At 36.5% G+C, this 22,558-nt stretch overlaps 3 protein-coding genes across 3 annotated transcripts in view; all 3 read right to left on the bottom strand.

Moving 5' to 3' along the window:
- The window catches only part of LOC101303608, an 11,834-nt gene extending 8,933 nt beyond the window's left edge, over nucleotides 1-2,901 (bottom strand). Inside the window, exon 1 of the mRNA XM_004297985.1 lies at nucleotides 2,623-2,901. Coding sequence (XP_004298033.1) covers nucleotides 2,623-2,901 — 279 coding nt within the window. The remainder of the gene's footprint in view (nucleotides 1-2,622) is intronic.
- A 2,328-nt stretch (nucleotides 2,902-5,229) lies between these two features.
- LOC101307195 (probable pectinesterase/pectinesterase inhibitor 35-like) lies at nucleotides 5,230-8,472 on the bottom strand. The gene is made up of 2 exons (XM_004296636.1): nucleotides 7,319-8,472; nucleotides 5,230-6,122 (listed from the first exon to the last, which is right to left on the bottom strand). Exons 1-2 carry the CDS (start codon nucleotides 8,355-8,357, stop codon nucleotides 5,422-5,424), a joined length of 1,740 nt encoding a protein of 579 aa, XP_004296684.1. The 5' UTR covers nucleotides 8,358-8,472; the 3' UTR covers nucleotides 5,230-5,421.
- Nucleotides 8,473-11,052: 2,580 nt separating this feature from the next.
- LOC101306907 (ATP-dependent DNA helicase 2 subunit KU70-like) lies at nucleotides 11,053-21,376 on the bottom strand. The gene is given in 20 exon segments (XM_004296635.1): nucleotides 11,053-11,437; nucleotides 11,868-12,051; nucleotides 12,218-12,320; nucleotides 14,171-14,291; nucleotides 14,368-14,421; nucleotides 14,423-14,461; nucleotides 15,378-15,438; nucleotides 15,584-15,645; nucleotides 16,051-16,198; nucleotides 16,861-16,937; nucleotides 17,469-17,512; nucleotides 17,626-17,759; nucleotides 18,545-18,603; nucleotides 18,695-18,778; nucleotides 18,863-18,980; nucleotides 19,106-19,211; nucleotides 19,926-20,040; nucleotides 20,749-20,865; nucleotides 21,080-21,157; nucleotides 21,240-21,376. Coding segments are annotated over 20 exon segments (1,884 nt in total). The 5' UTR covers nucleotides 21,306-21,376; the 3' UTR covers nucleotides 11,053-11,323.
- Nucleotides 21,377-22,558: the final 1,182 nt, after the last annotated feature.

Below are 22,558 nucleotides of genomic sequence, written 5' to 3'. Positions count from 1 at the left end.
TTTNTTTTTTTTTTTTTGGATATATACATTAAGGCTTTCTTCAATCGCACACGTCTTCTAGAAAACACGACCCCAAGTCACGTCCCCACCTCGCTCGTGCAGCGCAGCACTCCTCTCTACAGCCTCTTCTCTTCTAGTCTTCTTCAGTCTACCGTACCTCTCATTCTTCACTTTTTGATTTTCAAGAAAACTTCAAGTACAACTCTTCTAGTCTCCTTCGTTTTCAATTAAAATTGTAAGATAGTTCATACACTTTGCACGGTAGTAACGAAACAAAAATTTGGCATAAATTTGTAGCCCACCACTTTAGCAAATCATAGATGCGCCACTGAATAAGAATGCATTTAAGTTCACTACATCCATTTACATTTAGAGTGTTTCCTCTATACTCTAGTCCGTGAGTGTGGATGCGGAATGGAGTTATTTTTCTGCTGCATAATGTCGCTGTGGATATACGACACTGGTTTGAATGTTTTACGGTATTATAGTTGATATATACTGTCAAAACATAGGAAAACATTGTATGCTTTATGGTTTTATAGTTGATATGTAATGTTTTGACATAGGAATACATGAATGTTTAAGCGGATTAGTGGTTGAAGAATGTCTAACAGTAATAGATAAGGAAGAAAGAAAAAATAAAGCAGACCAGAAGAACTCACAAAAATCTAGTTCACTTGATATGAGGATCACTTTTTCTTGGATGTGTTTGTTGTAGCAATACAACCTCTTAGCTTTTCTTTAGTTTTACTTTTGAGATGAAACGGGGAACCGGTTGGTGATATTATTTAGAAATTCCCTTAGCTTAATGGTGAATGAAAGGTATTGCAGTATGGGAGTGTTTATATCGAACTCTCCATGCGTGCGTCTATGTGAAACACATGACAAGAGGAAAAGCAATGTTTCTATGCTCAGTAGTCGGTAGTATCGAACTGTTGATTCTGGTACATACTGCATTCCTACAATCAAATTAAGCAGAAACACCAACTGCTAAGCCTTACATGAATGTAAATTGCAGTTACATCACTATAGATTTTAATTGAGTGGTCGGGTGAGACATGATCCAAATGTTTGATGAGGGGTTTAGATGAAAGATTTGGAACATGAGGTTGCCTGCTCCATCTGTGGAAACTCCAGTTAGCGACTTAACCACAGTGCCCTCATGCCTCCCTTTCAAGCTCCAAATTCCGGACTTAACTTTCTCGATAGGATGAAGAGTCCAAAGTCTCGTCCCAATCTTTCCGGCTATGAGAGGATAAAATATAAGAATTAAGGTCTGGAAATAAGCACACAAAACATTGGCTAGCCACATGTTAATCGACCCTCAAGCCAATCATCATGGCAATTAAACAGGAGTTACCGTAAACTTACGTGTGCTGTCCCGTGTGTGTAAATGATGCTTTCTCTAATAAGACTACTGGGTTTGAGAAATGATGCTTTCTCTTTCATTTCTGTTACATCTCTTCGACTGCCAGGGTTTACGGCCGCCTCCACACCGTTAATTAACTCATGAACTCTATCTTGTAATAATCTACGTACTTCTCCTCCTTTTCTTGTTGCTTTCTTTCATCAAAGCAAGCAGTTTGCTCGTTTCTAATGATAAAAATATATCAACAAATTCAAGGATTTCCCCGATGTCGATCATCGATATCAAAAGAAAAAGAAAAAAAAATAATTGCAAGGATCTCCTCGATCTATATATTGGTAATTAATTAAAGAATTAAATTCAGTTTACTCCCTTGTGGTTTGGGGATGAGTTTGGGGATGACTTCATGTTAGTCCCTACACTTTTATTTTCATCAGTTTACCCCTTGAACTCTTCAATTTCTGTCTGCCGTGTCCAAATTCTCATATTCTGTTTAAATTGACTTTTAATTATCAACGGTTAAGGTCCGATTTGGACATATAAGGTCTGATTTGCCCAAATTCTAGATAATGGCCTCACAGTTAAGGTTAAAATTATCAGCAGTTAACGTCCGATTTGGACAGAATATAGGACATTTGGTCACGCTTGAGGAAAATTCAAAAGTTTGAGGGGTAAACTGATGAAATTGAAAGTATAGGGATTAACATGAAGTTACTCCCAAACCTCATGGGGGTAAACTGAATTTAATTCTTAATTAAATGACATCAATCAAGTGATCAACATTGAAACTATACTACTATGAGTATATGACCATAAGTATTTACAAATTATCGAATAGAGTTTGAACCATGCAGCAACGCAGCAGCTTGTATATATCATTAACTCGATCATAGTACATGTACATTACATAGCTCTTTGGCTTAAGTAATTACAGCAATCAGCAATTCAGAATCCTTTAATTAACCTGCTTTAATCAAAAATATCTATGTCTGAGTATTTATATGTTAGATGTGGTAAAGCATCGATCTACAAGGTTAATTGATGATTCAATATATAAACATATATAATTATATGTGTTTATATATACATATATACTTAGAGACTTAATTACCAGTTTATAATCATCGATCTGTATATGGCGGTTTCTTTTTTCTTCCTTCTTCCCTAGCTCCTTTTGCTTCCAGAACACGTCTTTCTACTATGCCTGTGCATGCTCACTTAGAGAGTTTATCGGCTATGGCCTGCATGACCTTCACCTGTGTGTTAAGGCATGTTATGTAATGAGCAGTTTCCTCCAATAAGCTGCAGAAATCCATGGATTTACCCCCTGGAACTAGCTTTCGAAGCTTGTCGCCTCTGTCGATATGAACTGAACTCTCTGATCTGGAAACCTGCTTGTTACTCCTCACACTAACCCTCTTCTTTTTCTTCACCAGCTTAGGGTAGCTCACCCGGTTCCGAAGCTTGAAAAGGAGAGCTCTGCTCCATCTCTTCCTTGGCCCAACGGCACGGGCCATGGAGAAATAAGCTGCCATCTTTATCCTCTTGCTCTGCTTACAGATTTCCTCCTCGCTTGATGATGAACTGGGTCGCTTCTGCCTTTTGATTTGCGCAAGGGATCGGAGAAATAGATGAGCAAACTTGATTCTACATGACTTGGTGCTTAGGTTGAAACCACTTGAAGTTGTAGTACTGGTACTCATAGTGAGGATTTTGAGAATAAGGAGGGTGAAAAGAGAATTAGGGTTTTGGTACTTGTGTGGTTTACAGTTGTGGTGGTGGGGATCTTAATGCAGTTGAAATCCTAGTACAAGCAGTTAGCTCTGACAGAAATCACTTCTTTTTTAGGAGATGGGGAAGCTGAGATTTTTCATTCTAATAGAGGGTCCTCTAGTTTGAGCTCAGGCTCTCAAAGTCCAAAATTAGCTGATGAAGTGATTAGTATGGACATTAATGGAAGGATATAATGAAGAATGGTGGAATAGATTATCAGTGGGGATTGAAAATGGATGGCTTACGGAGAATTTAGAGTTTTAGAATCAAAGTTAGATGGATAATTAGTTGAATAATCTAATTCAACTTTAATTTGTCGACCTATCTTTAAAGGCGTTCCATACACTTCTCTATCTCCGCTAACGAGCGTGGGAATCACGCAAGTTATGATCAAAGAAAAAAAATCTCATTATATTGCTTTATAGTTTATGAAAAAAACAAAAAAAGCTTAGTCTATTTATCTCGACGCATCTCGATCGGTTATCTTATAGTATACGATCTTTGCCAGTTTTCTTTTCACGCTCGTCTTCATTCTCAGTTTTCTTTTCTAGAGTTCATGACTTCTTATTAACACATCTCAATATTTGATTTTTCACTTCTTTATGTTGTGTTACACTTTCATAGCGTTAAACCTGTTACTATAACGTATCAAACGAGTCGGAACATCGATCTATCTTGAAATGAGTATAAATTAACTTGATGAAAGAATGGAATGAGACACCCTAATGCACTAATTAATTGAGCCTTCGCGTGTGACACAAGTGCTATGTATATCTTTGGCATAGTTTGTTGGTTTGAATTTGAAGCAATAGAGAGAGGTTGGAGAAGTGCGTTTATGGACCCGCGAAAGGGCCAACCACCACATGAAAGCACATGGTTCCGTTGCCCACTCTTGTCTATCAGATGACTTGATGACTAAGGAACCTTCTATCTTCGATCTCCTGCGCGCTTTATCTTATCTAATCTAACATAATCTAATCTCTCAGTCAATCTTTTGCTTACTTAATTCCTTCTCAAGTACGTAGTGATGCTTTGTGTTAGGTTTGATTCCAAGCTCACTGTTGGACGGCTACCCTTTGCTAATTCTAAAGCAAAAGACGTTTTCACCCTCTTCAAAAATCGCATACGTGTCATCTTCCGATTGGCGTCAGCGAATTCTTTTTCCGCTTGATGGAGCTCTCGGCCTAGTTAAAATTCCGGCATCATACCTGTCTATTCATTCACTTTCTGAAACTAATGTCATTATTTTTTAATTAGATCAGGGAATGGTTAATCAAGTACTGAAGTAGACAGTGATGTTTGTTATCGTCTACTTAGGGGTTTGGCATTGGCACCATAAGAAAAAGTAGTTATCGGACCTTAAGTTTTGTCTAATTGGAATAAATTCATGCCTCTCTTACGATCATGTGCCTTGTGAGCTCTATGCCTTTTCCTGAGTTTTCTTGTGAGCCTATGCCTTCTCCATCTTCACCTAGCTAGCTCAGTTAGATTAATAGGCCGTCTCGATCCTAATATTATAGAAGGTACACTGTAGTTTGTACATTAAACTTCTATATGCTCGTGCTTCTGCTTGTGCTCTCCTATATTCAATCACTTGTAGTTCAGAATATTGCCTTTTAGCTAGAGATCAACGTAATCTGTGAGCAGAGGCTTCCTTCTCTATGGGAAAATACTTGCGTTAGGGTTTTCCTTAGCTCTGGTTGAACGGCCTTTTCAAATTTAGCTAGGGTTCATGATCTTCTGTTATGTTTTATATTCTTGCTCTTAATCCATGTACAAATTTCGTTCATGGTTGACACGGAGGTTTTATGTTTTAGTTTCACAAGATGGCATGATGCTTTCCATAATAGCGATCGTTCAAACGTACCGTGATTCTCTTATCACCTTTAATGATCTCTGACCAACGTACATCATAGTTTGTTTTGTATGCCATTTTACTAGCTTTACGAGTCGGCACGTCTGTTATAATCAACTTATATGGTTTATAACATCAGTGAATTGAAATTTACATAGAGAGAACTGAACGTACTTAATTTACTGATTTTGAAAGAGAAACGTACTAACATGATTGAATATCACAAACAATGGATCTTAATTTGAACATGATCGAAGAGTTGCCCTCTTCGATCTTCTGCTTTTTGTAATAAGGCCAGGGATGAAGCCCAAATTACCTTCAGAATCAACAAGCCAATCTAGCTAGGTTACCCTTTTGTATCCCTAGCTAGCTAATCAAATACGAACCTTAAAGTAAAAGTACGTAGAGCATATTTGGATATACAAACTTATCCAATGAGTCCAGAGCTAAAAGACACCCCAGTGGAAGGCAACCAAAGATTCCCAGATATGAAACCCCCAACTGTGAATGCTTGTGCTTGAGTGGACGTAAGTGATGCATGATATCCACCCCATTTAACCCTTCCTGAGGTTGATGCCCCAGACCCAGAATTCATGTACTCTCCATAGTACAATGTGTTGAGTGCAAACCCACCAGACCAAGGAGACCACCCAGCTCGATTTATCGAGTCATCCAAGAAAGACTGCATGACGATCGTCCTCGAATACTGCTTCCACGGTCTCCCAAGATACGTCTGGTAGCTCGATTTCACCGGGGCGAGGTCCGACGCCGCCGCTATCTTACAGTTGTGGATTGAAATGCCTGTGTTCTGGTCAGGGCTGCTGCGACCTTGAGCTGTGACAAAGTTCTTGAGCCCGCCGGAGGCCGGTTTCCGAGGGTAGATGTTGCAAGTTTGGAAGACGACAGCGGAGTTGCCAAAGATGAAGTCGACAGTTCCATAGATGTCAGTTTCTCGGTAGAACTGTCGCTTGGAGTGAGTGTAGAGGGTGTCCTGGTAGCCCATGATGGAACATCGGTGGACGACGGATTTGTCGGCACCGACTCGAAGTGCAACTGCTTGGTGCTTGGAAGGCCCGGCATTGTTCACAATTGTTATATCACGTGCGATAAACCCATCTCCCATTGCAGCTGCACAACGAGTCACATACAAGTCCATCATGTACGTTACATCATTGTAATGAAAGATACCAAATAATGAAAATCAAAATAGAAAGGATGATATATATATAGGGATTGAGCATTAGACTAACTTTTCGATCACATTTTTCAATCTTAACCATTCAGTTTTTAGGTCATAATATGTAGATCACTTCTGCAAAATTTCATCCAAATTGATGATCGTTGAAGGTGCTCAAAACTGTAATTTTCATGAACGGTTCAGCCGTTCAAGATTGGCAGATTTGAACCGTCCATTGATTTAAGCTAGTTCGAAGCCTTAATGATCACCAATTTGGCTGAAAATTTTCATAAATGATCTATTCATATATACGGATTTACCTAGAGGTTGAATGGTGGAGATGTTGATATGTGATCAAAAAGTTGGGCTAATGTTCAATCTCTCATATAAGTCATAATAAGAGATACCTTACTGGAATGGTCTTATATATATAGATAAAATATATATATATATATATATTTATATATATATAAGTACAACACTTCGTATGTCTATAGGGTAAGTACGTATATAGTAGAGCATATATATACACTGTTGAAGTATGATATCATCCTGTTCATGATGTATATTAGTTATCAAACAAGATTGACTGAAAGTCTGAAACTGATGACTAATATTTTGTAGATGATTCTTAAACAACATTTTGAAATATTGAATGCTCCAAGAGGCGAATAGATTTTCTATATCTTCTCTTAATTACCTTACGTACGTACGTACTAACATTACTTTAAAGTTAACATCCTGATATGTACGTTGGTTTCATTGATTTAAACTTCAATTTATATCAGGTTGTTTTCTTGCTATTTTTCAGCAATATTAACTTGTTGAAACATAAATTATCATCATCATTAACATGAGTAGTTGTCTGTATATATATGATTTATGAACATCAGAACATGAACCTGGTGACACCTTTTACAGTTTTTCCCAATTAGTTTTTCATCATTTTTCTTTAGCCGGTCTGCGTGAGAATTTTTATATTTGATCATTTCGTACGTTGTTACTTGCAACTAGTAACAAAATGTACTGTCTCACATATAGTAAATCATATATTTTTGACTGTTATTTTTTAACTATAGTAATTAATTATATATGAAGTCTAAAAAGATGCGGGAATTATAATGAGATTGTTAGCTTCAATTCTTACCCACAGTGGCAGTCTTATAAGTTGTCCAGCCATCATCAGAGTTCCGATTGCCCACAATGATGGTTTTCCCTACTCCATCACCAATCAACATGACGTTCTTTTGCTTTGTGGGTATATTTATGTATTCGTGGTAAGTCCCAGCCGTTACGTGAATTACAGATCTGCCCCCAGTACCACTGCTCTCCAAGGATCCAGTTAGAAGCAAACCCTTGAGTGCCTCACCAATGCTCTTGTGCGTCCCACTCCCATCCTGAGCCACCACAGCATCTGCTTCTATCTCTTCCACAGATGCTTCTAGAAGTTTCCTCTCCGCTGCCGGAACCCACGTCGGGAAACTCAAGAGCTTTCTATTAGGGTTTGCATTTTTTGCTTCCTTTGATTTTGACCCCATGGTAAGCATGAAAAGTGCTAGGGAATTGCTTATGTATTGGCTCAGATTTTGAGCCGTGGCGTCCATAATGCTTTTGTCTGTCTTGAACTTGTCTTTCTCGAGGCTCTCCAGACAAGTTTCTTGGTTCGTAAGAGCTGCACTGAGCCAGGTGTGGACGTCGTCATCGTTGTGAGGTTTCGACAACGATGTCGTCATGACATTGTCGAGCATATCTACAGCATCGTCGAGAAGCTCAAGGCAGTCGCTCACACTACCATCGCGGAAGTGAACAGAACTATCGTCATTATTCTGGCGGTGGGAAATGGTGAGATTATAGGCGAGAGCTCGAGCGTGCTGAGCTTTCGCAACAGTGGAATGGACCGACTGGAGAAAGGCGACCTCTAAGGTGCCTCTTGTAGATGATGATGATGATGAGGAGGAGGAGGATGAGGAGGAGAGGAGAGTGGATTCACAAGTTGCTGGGTGAGGGGTATGTTCGCAGAGAGAAGAAATGGCTTCTTCATGGGAAAGTTCTCCGGATGATCTAGTGAATTTGGAGAAATGGGATTGTGAAGTTGAAGCCTCTACTATAAAAATACTTGAGAAGAATAAAATTGCTACAGCCAACTTAATTTTGAACATGCTTATGGTAGAGAGACAGACAGACATAGCTAACTCGAGATAGAGAGAGACAGAGAGGTTTGTGATCGAGCTGCTTGCTTAATTAGCACCTAAAGGACTTGACCTTGAATTTCATATATAGATGCATGTCAGCTTATGACTTAACGAGGGAATAGAGGTGGCTACGTATATATAGACTGATTACTTATGTGATTAATAATTGTATCATTATTAGATTAAGCTAGTTCCTCTACCATTGTTTAACAAATAGAAAGCTTATCTTAGATATGGGACCCTAAACAAGTTGGGAGTCCATTTACATACTGTATTAAGAATTTAAGATAACAGAATGGATATCAATGGATTAACCCTCAATTTAATTTGCAATTTCAGTTTGTAATTTTTAGCAAGTTTCCTTAATTTGATAACATATTAAGAAACAATGCATGCTTAATTGTATGTATTTTTCAAATTAGGAGTGGACGTCCCTTCGGGGACATCCGACAAAAAAAAATATTAGGATTGGACTAATGCAGTAGGTAGCCAGCAAATTAGGTTTTTGCTGATCATGTACGGCCATATAAGATCATCTCAGAAATAAAATTGCAGGAAGCCAAACACAATAAAAACTCATATGTTAACGTTTGTTTTGATTTCATGCGTTTGGAAACGAAGAATCTTTATATGTTTATTCCAATTAACGTAGAATATATATGCTTGACTGGTGTTGATTTTATGATTAGGAAAGCTAAACCAACTCTTGCTATTAGTCCACTTAGGGATTGTTTCGAGTGTGTGTATGCCCTACAAAATGGTCCATATGTCCATATATACTTATTAAGTAATTAGGGAAGCTTAACAAGCAAGACGAGTAGTATTGTATCATGACAATGGTACCTTCATAATTTCATAGATATATGTTTGAAAGTCCCTTTAATATTAGCATCATATATGTTCCTTTTTCTTTTGCCCATTATTAGCCTCATATAATTTCATTTATTTGTTTGAAGAGTATTAACGCTATGAGAAAGATTCTAATGGACCTTATGGTGAGAATCAAATTAGGACTTTTGAATGAACGGTTAGATTAGATAAGTGTTTTATGTTTTAGTTGATATTTGCACATCATCCAACTATTCATTCAAAAGTCTTCTTATAAGGTTTTCATTAGAATCTCTCCTTTAAAGCGATTAGTACCTAGTCGAATTGGGTGATTGATGTATCTGCATCCCCGTCGAGTTCGGTGGTTGATGAATTGCATTCCTTATCAAGGAGGGTGATCCAATCCAGTGATCAACCGTGCATTCCTTATCAATTATAATGTGGCATGAACAACCATTTGCAGAATTGACTGATGAGGTATGTGTACCTCCAACCATTTTGGTAATGAATTGACAGAGTCAATTGCATATAGATTACGTTACTTGACCTAATATATTGGATCCATATATATATATATACAAAACTAAACCATTGATGATGATTTATTAAGCACCTCTAAGTTAATGACCACACACCAAATTATATGCTCCACTAGTCCACTTTTGTAAGAGTTAACAACCATATGCATGCCTCCAATTAATCCTTAAGAAGGGAATCCTATTTTTCTTTTTCTTATTTTTAATTTCATCTTCTTTAGATTTCGCTGGTTGTCATGTATTGCATGCTAGCAACACTTCTGTCTATCATGCATGCTTTTCATTTCATAAAGAATCTTCTCTCTTTTGCAAGTGAAAGCAGTTAAGCAGGTTTTCTAATTGATATCATATATCTCAATGAATTGGCACCTACTTTGCTAGAAACTTTCTTTTGATAAAAATTGCTCAATCGATTTAAAATAGGTCAGCATTTGCCATTATTCGATAATTTTCGAAGGGCTTAATCCCCAAAACATGAGAGTTAATTAACCTTCTTAGACAAATTCGATCTCATTCTGCATTGGTTGATCCCTTTAGATTATAAGTTTTTTTTTTTTTTTTTTTTAGGATAAACAACTCAAATGTTACAATGAGTCTAAACTCACTACCTCTTATTTATAAGTTTTTTTTACAATTAAAAAGACAAATTAGGCAAATAAATAAATAAAACAAAAAGAAATAAAAAGAGGATGATCGATACGCTCTTCTAGAGTGGTACATGAAAGCACAAATGTTGTTATGGGATGAATCACTTTGGCCTGGAAATAATGGGGTCGATGCACTAGAATATTTGCATTGCAATCGAAGTTGTAGTCTTTTTCAATTTTAGAGTCCAAAGCACACAGGTAGACGAATAAAGGTCAAAGAAAAACAAATAGATACACCTTCCCATACATGGCTTGTTGTGAAAGGAAGATAATAGTCCATACGTATTACATACATGTCATTAAGGGACGGCTCCTTTTCGGAGGGCAACTTTGCACCTAACAACATTTGACATTATATACCAAAACAAGCTCTAGAAGAAACTGATTTGCATCTGCTTGCATTATTGTGCTCGACTTGATATGACTTTATAGTATAACAAACTAAGCCTGATTGATAATCCTAACTACGAAAAGCTATTGTTTTGGACCAAGTACTCCATTTCACCAGCTTTCAAGAAGCAATTATATGATTTGGAATTTCAATGGGATAATAAAACCAAACAGAAATCATGTGGAGGTGAACTGACATCTACTTGATATTAGAGTGATTCGTTGTTGGACATATCGTCAGAAGAAGAAACTGAACACTTTGTTTGAAAACGATGATTTGATACGCTTTGTTAATCCATAGATGTATAGAAGATGAAACCGAACAGTCTTGATATACATAAAACGCTTGCATCAAATTTGCAATATGTGCTGATGCGTTCTGATCTATGATTTAGTGAGTTAATTGCCATCACCACGAAATGCATCCTTCACTTTTCAAAACCAAATTCCCCCATGATATGTACATAAGCGTTCAGGACATACCGCTCATGGCAATGGCTCGCCTTGGTCAAAACATGGCATTGATCAGTATTGCAAAAGAAGAGATAGTCGGCCTTGGTCATTTTCCCATGTGAGTCAATATTCGACTGATCAATGCTTCCTTCTTCCCAGCTACTGGAAGATTATTTGCTGTCAAATAGCACTTCAAGTCCATGACTGTCAAATTCTTCAACTGCAAATCATGGATCATATTGCAACTGGTTAGCATCATAAACAATACTGACCCATCACGAAAATAACAGGATAATTTAAATTCCATGCAACTTCCTTTTTTGAAAGTTATGGTGGCAAGGGGCGATTCAGTCTTGAGGGTTTTTACTGGGGAGGGAAGGGGGAGGTAAGAACAAATAGAATTAGCCCAGATTTAATAAATATTTGCGTGTCCAATTGTATTCACATTGTGAAAGAGGCAAGCAACAGATTAGATGACAATGGTCTAAGCGCCACAGATTAATCTTCCTTTACCTGATATTTGATCTAAACTAATTTAGATAAGAATTATTGGTCCCCTTATACCAAGGGCTTAATAAAGTTATATAAGCAAGACCCATAGGAACTAAAACAACATGAAATCAAGTAAAACAAAACAACTTCAGTTTCACCTTTCCATTATCTGCAAGGTCAGCCCAGTCATGCTTAGCAATCTCCTTAACTGCATTTTCTGCGGCTGCTTTTCGCTTTTTGGTGGTCTCACTTGCTTTAGCATTTGCAACGTCAGTTTCCTCATCATAATTTTCTCCATAAACGGAATGCTTGAATTCTTCTACTACTCTAACAACTGCTGGTCTATAAGGCCATAAAAAATGACAGTAAAAAGATAAGACAATCAATTATTTCATGGTTCCCTTTTTTTCAGTCAAAGACTGGTCAAAGTGCACAACTGTTTCTATGAAATTATGGGAAGCAATAGAAATACAAGGAGGCACAGATGCAAGCACACACTTTCCCTTACCTAGACATGCCTTCCTCAGGAGGAAAAGTTTCATCTTTAATTTCCGGTATATCATCCTCGTCCAGAGCTAAGGCCTGCAGTATTGCATAATGTCTCTGAAGGCCTACAAGAGATGCTCAGTTACATAAAGTCACAAAATTTATGTATCACTGTAGTAGAGCTTACTATTTAACAGATATGAAATTTTATATGCTTATTATAAATCTATAAATAAATTATGAGACACCCATAACCAGAATAAGAGAAAAGAAAAGACCAAACATTTAATTAACAATAAGAAGAAAACAGCAATAAGCTAGACATTCCAGCCAATTAGCGGACATGGAAAAACAACAAACAATCTGGATGTTAACTTCCGAAAATAGAATACCAAGGACACACATTTTTATCTACTATCTTATGAACTATATAGATATCAACAACACGTTATAGAATTTTTGAAGTATTCTCCCAAAGCAATCATGTGTGTTAATATCAGAAAAACAATTCAGAAACGATAAGAAAGAACACCTCAGAGTTAACCAGCAACGATAATATTTAAATCTATAAATGATGGACAGAAAATGCCCTTATTGGTTAAGGCCACCTATTCATAATCATTTGAATGACTACAGAAATCCTAAAAGTCTAATTATTTAAGATCAACATAAACTACCTTGGGAGAACTAAATCATGACCCAAGAAAACTCTAGAAGACAGAAGAGTATTTTTTTTTTCCAGCAATAAAAGACTTGCATGACAAGACTAAATATATTAATTATTTCTTCATCAAATCTCAATCAATTCTCCCAACTTGGCAGAGTTCACTTCAGGCAAATGAAAGCTCTGGTGCTTATACACCGAAAGGGTTAAGTCAAATTATCTCTTCATTGGAGTTTTCCTTTGTCGCTGGATGAGCTAGAAAATGTAAGATTTGTTGAGTCCAAACCGGATGAAAGAGATGGGGGCTTTGAGCCTGCTGGTAAATTACCCTGCTGGCAGAAGAAAAGAGGCTGAAATCCTTTGGGATTGCTGGGTGTTAGATGTTGTTTGGGTTGTTTCGACGGAAAGAACTAAAAGGATTGTGAAGCATATGGTGTTGCCGAGATGGAAGATCTGTGGGAGAGCTGGAAAAAAAAAAATTTAAAATAAAAGCTGCTTAGAACTATTTGATGTTACAAAGCCGAAATCCAGCTTTCCAATGAGCTGGGATTTCGGATTCAGAAGAAATTTAAATGAACAGGAGATTGAGGAGTTTGCCTGGTTGATGGCTAAGCTAGAAAATGTCCAATTAGTGGAATCCAAACCAGATGAAAGGAGATGGAAGCTTGACTCTACTGGGAAATTCTCTTGCAAATCTTTTAACAGATTCTTAATTAGTAGTAGATTATACCCAATCTTTGTGCCTGCAAAGTTTATTTGGAACTCCAGGGCCCCTATTAAGGTGAAAATATTGGGTTGGCTTGTGGCACACGGGAGGATGAACACTTGTGATGTTCTTCAAAGGAGAAACCAGGTTGTTGTTTTTTCCCCTCATAGGTGCATTTTGAAGCTCATTGGGATAGGTGGTAGGGAATAGGTATTGGAGGTGAATGTTCATGCGTAATATGATTGGACCTTGGTGATCTTGTGGCACTTGTAGGGGTAACAAAGAGTTTCCTTATCGTGGTTTATAGTAAGGTGCAAGGCCCTCTAAGTCGTAGGCATTTATGACAATCCTCAAGGCCAATTTACAAATGCTCCTTTGCACCACTTTGAACTGCTTCTAGTAACTAACAACACAACAAATAAAACCACTCTTCTATATCCATTTCACTAGGGCAAGAAACCACTAGGATGATGTATGGATCTTCCCTCACAGACTTGAAGTGAACAGTAATATATAATGGTGTCATATGCCACCAGCACAACAGGAAGTTTCAAAAATTATATGTCAGTTATTGATAATATGCTTTCAAATGAAAATTGACATACCAGGGTTAGAAAATTGGAAAACTGAGAAATCTTTCAACTCTAGACGGTTGATTAAAGCAGAAGCCTTTGTAATTTGATCATCACTTGCATGAGGTGCTGCAGCATATGAACCCATAAGAAGCTGCAAATTGTAACAATATTTGTCAGATATATATAAATCCGAAATATTTCAAGGCAAATAGAAGTGCATGTCTTGCCTCTTCAGCGTGTCTAATGTCATCAGAATATGGAAGATATATCATGTGCATCCCCCGGAGGCTCAACCTGACCACCTGCACTGACTATCTCCTCCTGTGCATTGAGAAAATTGATTAGTTTTTGTTCTTGGGTTTAAAGTGGTTTAACTTTTTACTAATATAAGAACAATTACAATAATTAGACAATAAGGTAGCACGGTTAAATGGTTATGTTGGTATTGAGTCAGCTACTATACAGCTGTGTAGACATATGTGAATTTCAGAAACCTCAGTGGGAGCATGGCAGGGTATTTACACTTGATCACTCAAAACTATTTTGTTAAATCCCTCCCAAACATATATTATTTATGTATAAACCAGAATGTTGAACAACAATCAGTTACCTCATCCTACTAAATAGAGGCTAATCGGTTAAACACATGTATCGATGTTCTTCCGAAGATTGAGGAAATGTTATTAACTGTATGTTGAAGAAACTTCCATTCCAACTTATATGAGCTTTTACAATATAGATTCCAAAAACAGTGGCACCTAATTTGTTCTTCTATGTATCGTCATAGCAACAAATGTCATCACGTAGTATTAGGTGTAAAAACAATCATATATTGGTGAACAAGATACATGAATCAGCACCAGCATTTTACACTTTCAAATGGATGCTTTCTTATATATGTCTAACTACTAACTCCATCAGGTATAAATTTGTAGTTAAAAAAAAAAGACAAGTACCTGAAGCAAGTAGATATAATCACAAAAATTATAAAAAGAGATATGGAATCTCAACAAAATTCCATGAAAAGAAGAAAAAATATACTACAGTTGTATTATTAATAAGGAAATCATATGTTAGAAATGGCACTAACTCAACAAACGTGACCTAGTGTAATAACTGAATAATTCCGTACCCTCACTATCAACTTATTCAATCACGCGCATCAACACAGCCATAGAAAGAAGTTTACATCTTATGTATCAAAACAAACTTAATCATTAATGTAATATAACCTTACTTGAGCAACAAGAGCAACCAGTTGAGGGCGAGATGAACTGCCGTAAAATGCAACTGCAAAACTGCAGTTAAGTATAACATAAAAATTAGAGAGGGAGATAGATATATATATCTATATGGAAACCTCAAAAATTAATGGCATCAGTCATAGTAAAAATTGTTTGAATGTTAAGAATACGAAGCTAGAGTCGAACCGTATGCACTAACCGCTTTAGACGTAGCATGGATTTATGTAGTGCAATGAAAACACATGTGCTGCCCATTAGTTCCTGCAATGGAGAAAAAACAAGCATCAGGCATAAGTTTAGCCAACAAGGCAAATGAGGTCAACTTCTACAGCACAGAACAAAGTTTATGATTCATATACTTTGCAGTGCAGCAACATTTACACAAACACCTCATAATCACGAAAAAGAGTTTCCTGTTTCCAATTAATTTTACATATTGTTGAGTGAAAAAGTTGAAGAAACTCATCTCATTTATATTCTTAACCCCTATGACATTAATGTTACAATTTTCTCAAAACTTTCACTCCCAACATTTTATCCCTCCCTTCCATTCCTTTATGCAGTCAACAAGAAATAGTACTATAAACCTTAAACAGAATATAAAGACGCAACATTAACTATAACAATGTGATAGTTCCAGTAGGATAAAAGATTAAAGAAACAAACCTGATCACTAGGGAACACAAAGGTTGAAGGCCTCAAATTATGGAACTCTTTCAAGCAATTTAAGGGCTTGAAGCCAAGGAGTCGAAGTTGTCCAGTAGAAATTCTTTTGATCTCTGAGAGTTCCTCCACTGAGAACTTGATATTTTCACTAGAGTAGATGGAACAAGCATGAAAATGGTAAGAATCTAACTTAATAGAGGTATAGCAACATAACACTGAAATTGTAAGATTGATTGATAAGATGATGGCTCAATGAGACTAGTGTGCCCAAAGGATTCTCTAGCTACTGTTCTACACCTGAAGATTTTGTAACTCATCATGAAAATTGGTCCTCTATCTCAGACAATATTATACTAACAGGATAATACTAAGATGAATATTCAAGTGGAACAAAGGTTAAAACAGCTAAGTAAGAGTATGACTCCTTGTATGTTTTCAATTTTTTGGATTTGTGTTTCCTTAATTCTGGAACAGAAACATACTTCTGCACTTGTGGAACATTCCCTTGGTGTTATTAAACAAGACCTTTTCTCGTCAGTTTTCATTTTATTGTTTTGTCTTTTACAAAGCCTACTGCCCACATTTGAGTTATGTGCCCCTCGGAGACACATCGCTTTACAATGACATAAATTGTAGTCTCAAATACAACTGCGGAAAGAGGACACTTTACCAATGACAACTTAAAAATATAGTTGCAATCTTCTTCACTTGGAGAAGGTTGGACTAAACCTTTTACATGCCAATATGAAAGATAACTAAGGAAAAACTAAAAAGAAGAAACAATGCCATGGGGAAAAGCAGCATACATACTTTTTATAGGGTTGAACCCGTTGTACAGATGCCTGTACCAGTGCACCAGTATCAGTACAAATTAAAGATCTTTCTCCCTGCAGAAATCATTCACCAAAACTGATTAATATCTTATGTGAACCAGCATATCACCCGATCGCAAAAAAAAAAAAAAAAGGACACTGATGATTATGCATTCAGTACTCCTTAACCATCTCAACAAGCAGGATAACATTACATAAATATTATGTAACCATATCAACTTAACTAATTATAAATGCTTTCATATAGTAAACCAAAGTGCAGAGGAATACATTTTTCAGCACAATGCATCTGAGTGGGTGTGAACCCACGTGTGAGTTATTAAGTATGTCCTACAGGTTCGGTACTCCTTCAGATGTATTTCTATACTACCAATGAAACATTTTATCTTGAAGATACGAGTGTGCATCAATATTACTCCAACAGTAAGCAAATCATAACACTTGCAAAAACTCCAGTATTGAATGTTAAGCACTTAAATGAACAAAAAAATTATCCAAAATAAAGCCATCAACTATTTAATCACATAGAAATCAAAGACACATATACGCAATACAATGAAGGTGCTGCGCTAAATCTGGTATCACCTTTAAAGGACGGTTAGTGACCGAATCAAGCCAGGTGATTGCTCCTATTATCCAATATCAAGGAAGTACATTTATGAGCCCAAACTCAATAGAAAGAAGCTGACTTAGTGGCAATATGTAACTAATTGTAAACATAGTGAATCGGTGATACAAATACCTGGATTAGTGGGACGGACTAAAGCATATGAACTGAGTTGAATTGAAAGCCCATTGGCAATAGAGAAAGTGATTTTTCTAACAATACGTTTCTTGAACATTCGCCTTCTTAGCTGGTCCTTCATATCTTCCAATCTGATATTAGAGTAGATATTATAAAAATGAAACAAGTAAACAAGGCGATAGTGAGAATTAATAATTATTTTCCATTAAGATGAGAACAAAAATAAAAGTAATTGCTTTTGCCATCGCTCTTGGCGTAAAAGAAATTTTGGCATTATGAACAACTGAAAAGAGAAATGCGCCTAGTGGTTACATAATTTAGTTTTGTGTGAAAGGGTCAGTTCGTAGCTAATGCCTGAGTTTAGATACTGCACTTTTAGAAATAAAAAGTCTAAAGGAGAAAATTAGTGCAACACTCAGGTTACAACATTTTCTCTGACATAATGTATAATAAGCAGTGAAACAGGAGCTATCAATTATCCATCTCCACTGTTGCCTTTTATCTACTCAATGATGCAAAAATAGCTGCTTATAAGTATTTTTCATATATTCTTTCACATATATGTTTTATTTTAAGCTCTTTTATAGTTCCTTGGAACACAATGCATTGTTTGCTTAACACCGTGGGCATGTTTACAGCATTTAGACGTCATGCCTTTCCAATAGTCATTCCACTTTTACTGGAAAATATGCTTCCAAAGACGAGAAAGATTGAAGGGTAAGATATGTTAAATGTGCAAGGAAAGAGTCATTGCCCTGATACATATTGTATATGTGATACTTCTTATGAATCCACATAAGAAACATAGGACGAACCAGGAAAATAATTGAAAATTCCATTGGTTTATGCAATCCTTTCGGATGCAGGAACTTCACGAAAAAAAAAAATAATAAATAAATAAAAGGGATTTGCTTACTTTTCTCCCACTTTTGGCATGAATTGAGCAAGTTCATCACCAGTAAGTCCAATTAAATCCTGAAAACATATAAAAGTAATTAGTAGCAGCATTATGAGTTCAAAGAGCCAGGAGAAATAAATTAAAATATTAAATAAAATATAGCCATACAGAGTAGAAAGTTGAAACGTTAAATTCATTATCTGAATGACACAATGGAAGAAGCTCAATTGAAATGCCAAGATCTTGTGCATCCTGGAAAAGAAAAAAAAAAAGGTGAACTTCTTATAACGGCAAATTTTCGATAGCATTCAAGGACGGAGATAAGAGAATCAGTACTTTAGCCCGCTGCAATGTGGTTCTCATCATGTCTGTCTTTATGATTCCTTTAATGCTGCCAAATGGATCATCCTCATTTGTAAATAAAAGAACCCGCTTATCAGCTGTCCTCGCAGATCTGAGACAGCAATTTTTCTAATTATTATTAAGGACCACAGATACTGTTATCGGAATAAAAATCACATGGAAAGCTAGGAAATGATTTGAAAAGGAGAGTGAAACTTAATAACAAATTACTGTTACCCTTTATGCAGCAGTGCTTGAGCTACCCAAAGAGCATTGTAAAGAGAATTTTCACGAGACCCAGAATTAATACCATACTGACTCCCAATATTGCTCATAAATGATTCTGTGGCAAATAAAGAAAGAAAGCAATTGTTTAACTTGAAAATTCAGAAAGGCATTTAGGAAAAACAAAGAACCTGAATTGAAAATAAGAGCAGCATGGATTACAAATACAACCGACAATTTCACTAGTAAAGCAAATTATGTTGGTGATGATAAGCATAACTTGGGAGCCTAAAGCTAATAAAGCTGTAATGCTGTATGACCCTCTGAAGTTTAAAAGTTATATCCAGTTATGATCATCAAGGTTGCTAGCTATTTTGAAAAGAAGAAGAGTGATAAGATGGAAAAGATAGCTTAGAAGAAAAATAGAGCATACAAAGCAACCAAAAGAAGAAATATTTTATTGGACTTGAACATTTACTGTGTGAAGTTTTTGCGAAGTTACATGGTATAGTCTCACAGGTCTACCCCCGACACACATAAATGGGGCCTGGCCACACATTTTTTAATGGATTTCATACATCACTACTCAAATTCTTGATGTATTAACCTACATTCAACAACATAACTACACCATTAGAATTTAAACTACAATATCTTGAGTATAACATATCAATATTTGAAACAGCAAAAAGGTGTATTCTAAGAATAGGACATCTGAGTGATGACTAAAACAAATCATTTGGGATTGAGTAATATAATAATTTTAATTTCTCTAACAAAAGAGTCAAAATTAATCATTATGATCACCAAGATTATTTCACCAAGGACATACCTTCTACATTACTAACTTCTTTTATCAGCCTTGCTGTTGGCCTGTCCAGATTATCTCGCTCATCAACATTAAACACATAAACACCATTTAAATCTTGCAAGTTTCTCTTTTCCCTCTGCACACATACACATAAAATGTACATGAGAACCACTTGTATCATGACTACAATTATAGTAAAAACAAGTTAATAGCAAGCAAAATTCTCGTAGTCTTCAATCAGCCGTTTACAAGATCATAGGTAGTCAAGGGAACATGAAGAAGAATTAAAAAATAAAAACATAACTGGTAGATGTTCCCTTGTAGCATCAGAAACTATATCTTTTGTGGACAAAAAAATTACATCTCATCTTTAAGTCTGATAGCAAAGGAGGGCTGAAAGAAAAGGGAACGCAACAGCAATCATGGTACATCTCAAGTTCTTTTTTCCTTTCAGATTTCTGTTTTATCTAATCTCTAATGTGTTTTTAAAATAGTACATAGGGGTCAAGGTGTTTTGCAAGACTTAACAAACTAGGAAGGGACAAAAAAAAAAAAAAAAAAAAAAAAAAAAAAAAAAAAAACGTAAGCAAAGGCGAAATATACAAAAAGCTAGGAGCACAGTCAGGTAGTATCTATGCTAGAAATCCCCTTCTCCTTTATGCATGTACACGAAACCAAGCAACTTCAAACACCAACAGCAATATGATTAACAAATTGTGGTGGAAACAGAAAACATCATTTCAAAATCACTAGGACGACAACACAAGTAAACAATAGCATCGATTAGTACGAGAAAAGAATTGATACATTACAATGTCATCACTCCACAGAGTTCCAAACTTACAGTATTAAAGAAGCATACAGCAACTTCATCATACGAAGAATTAATAATCTGCTTCCTCAGAGACTCCGAGATACAACTCATAGCAACATGAAAATCAGTCACATCCTCCCCGTCTTCCTGTCAACATCAACCAACAAACAAACAAAAGCCTCAAATCAATTCATCTAAAACCAGTCCAGGCCGAAGTTTGACTAAACTTTGACTATAGCTATCAAAGTCTCTCAGCGAAGCGCATTATGAGCAATAGAATCATTCAATTCAATTCTGTATCAATCGATTAACACGAACAGCCAGAGAGGCATGAACGAGTGTAAAGCGAAATCAAACTCACGGCCGGAGAAGTAGTGCTGAACATTTTGGGGGAAGCGTCGACGAGGTAGACCACGAGCTCCTTGGTCGATGCCCTTTCCTGATATGACAGCTAAGAAGTCAGTAAATATTTAGACCTAGAAAACCGAAAAAGGGGGAGAAAAGCGAAGAAGAAGAAGAACCTGATAGAACTCGTTGTCTGAGTCGTCTTCATCGTCTCGGAAAATGTCATCGGCGTCGTACTCCATGGCGGTTCAGAGTAGAGTTCAGAGTCTCCGAGTCTCTCAGCTTTTGAATGCCAACAAAGGCTCCGAAGAGTGTCGCGCAAACTAGGCAGAGGACATATATAAGGCTCGATGACCCGATGACCCGTGACCCGTGACCCGTGACCCGTGACCCATACGCATAATTACAAGTTTGTGATATACTTGGTCGTCAAATTACAAAGAGTGCCACTGCTAGTTTCTAATTATGTTTCTGCTTCTGTTCTTGAGAGTTGACAACAATGGTGGCAGAGTTCAGGTTAAGACCGCTAGTTTTTAATTCATCCTACCACAGTTCAGTGCCCACGGCGCTAAAGTGATCATTTGTTTCTCTCAAGTGTTTAGGACTTGCTTGATACTAAGTGAGCGTTAACGCGATTCGAAAACATGTTCTTGTCAATCAGTTTATGTGGATTGTCTATGCGTGGTTTAGCAGCACATTTATGTATGATCTCAGCAGCTCGGCTTTGCAGAATATGGTTGTACTGTTTTGATAACAAAAAAGAAAAGTGCCACAACATTGGGGGTAAGCATTTGTTTGATCATTTTTACAGTTTTACTACTTTTCTTGATAAAGTTTGATTTGAAAGACGTTTTTACATACAAAAGATTAACATTCAGGAAACACAAGTAATGAATTCGCTGCAGCCCTGCTATGGTAGAGAATTCACATTGTTTCTACATTCAGGGTGTCCATTTTAACATCTTTATCTCAGAATCAAGTGGAACAACAAAACCAGTACCTCAGGTTAAAAGTAAACAACAGCTTCACCTGTGAGTACTAAGATCTCAAGTCATATAAGTTGGAAATCAGCCATCTTTAGACTAGTGATTAAAAAAATAAAAATAAATGAAACTGGATCTGGATCTGTTCAGTAGCATATTCTAACAATGCATTTGCTGCACCTTCTATGGCAATTCCTTTGTACATTCAGAGTGTCCATTTTCACATCTCTTCTTTACCTCAGAATCAAATCAAACAACAAAACCAGTACCTCAGGTTAAAAAATAAACGACAAATTCACCTGTGATTACTAGTATCTCAAGTCATATACGTTAGATTTCAGCTATTTTAACGAAGAAAAAAAAGACATACAAACCAAAAAAAAACTAGGACCTGGATGATGCTTAGCCATCAGTAGCACATTCTATCCTGATACATACTGAATCTGCTCACTTGAGCAACCAAAAAGCAACAGCAGTTCCTGTCCAAGTCTTGACACAAGTAATTCTGCATA

This window comes from Fragaria vesca, linkage group LG4, assembly GCF_000184155.1.
Source record: "Fragaria vesca subsp. vesca linkage group LG4, FraVesHawaii_1.0, whole genome shotgun sequence".
Lineage (NCBI taxonomy): Eukaryota > Viridiplantae > Streptophyta > Magnoliopsida > Rosales > Rosaceae > Fragaria > Fragaria vesca.
The sequence above is the reverse complement of the archived record's forward strand: the minus strand, read 5'-3'. Positions and strand labels throughout refer to the sequence as shown.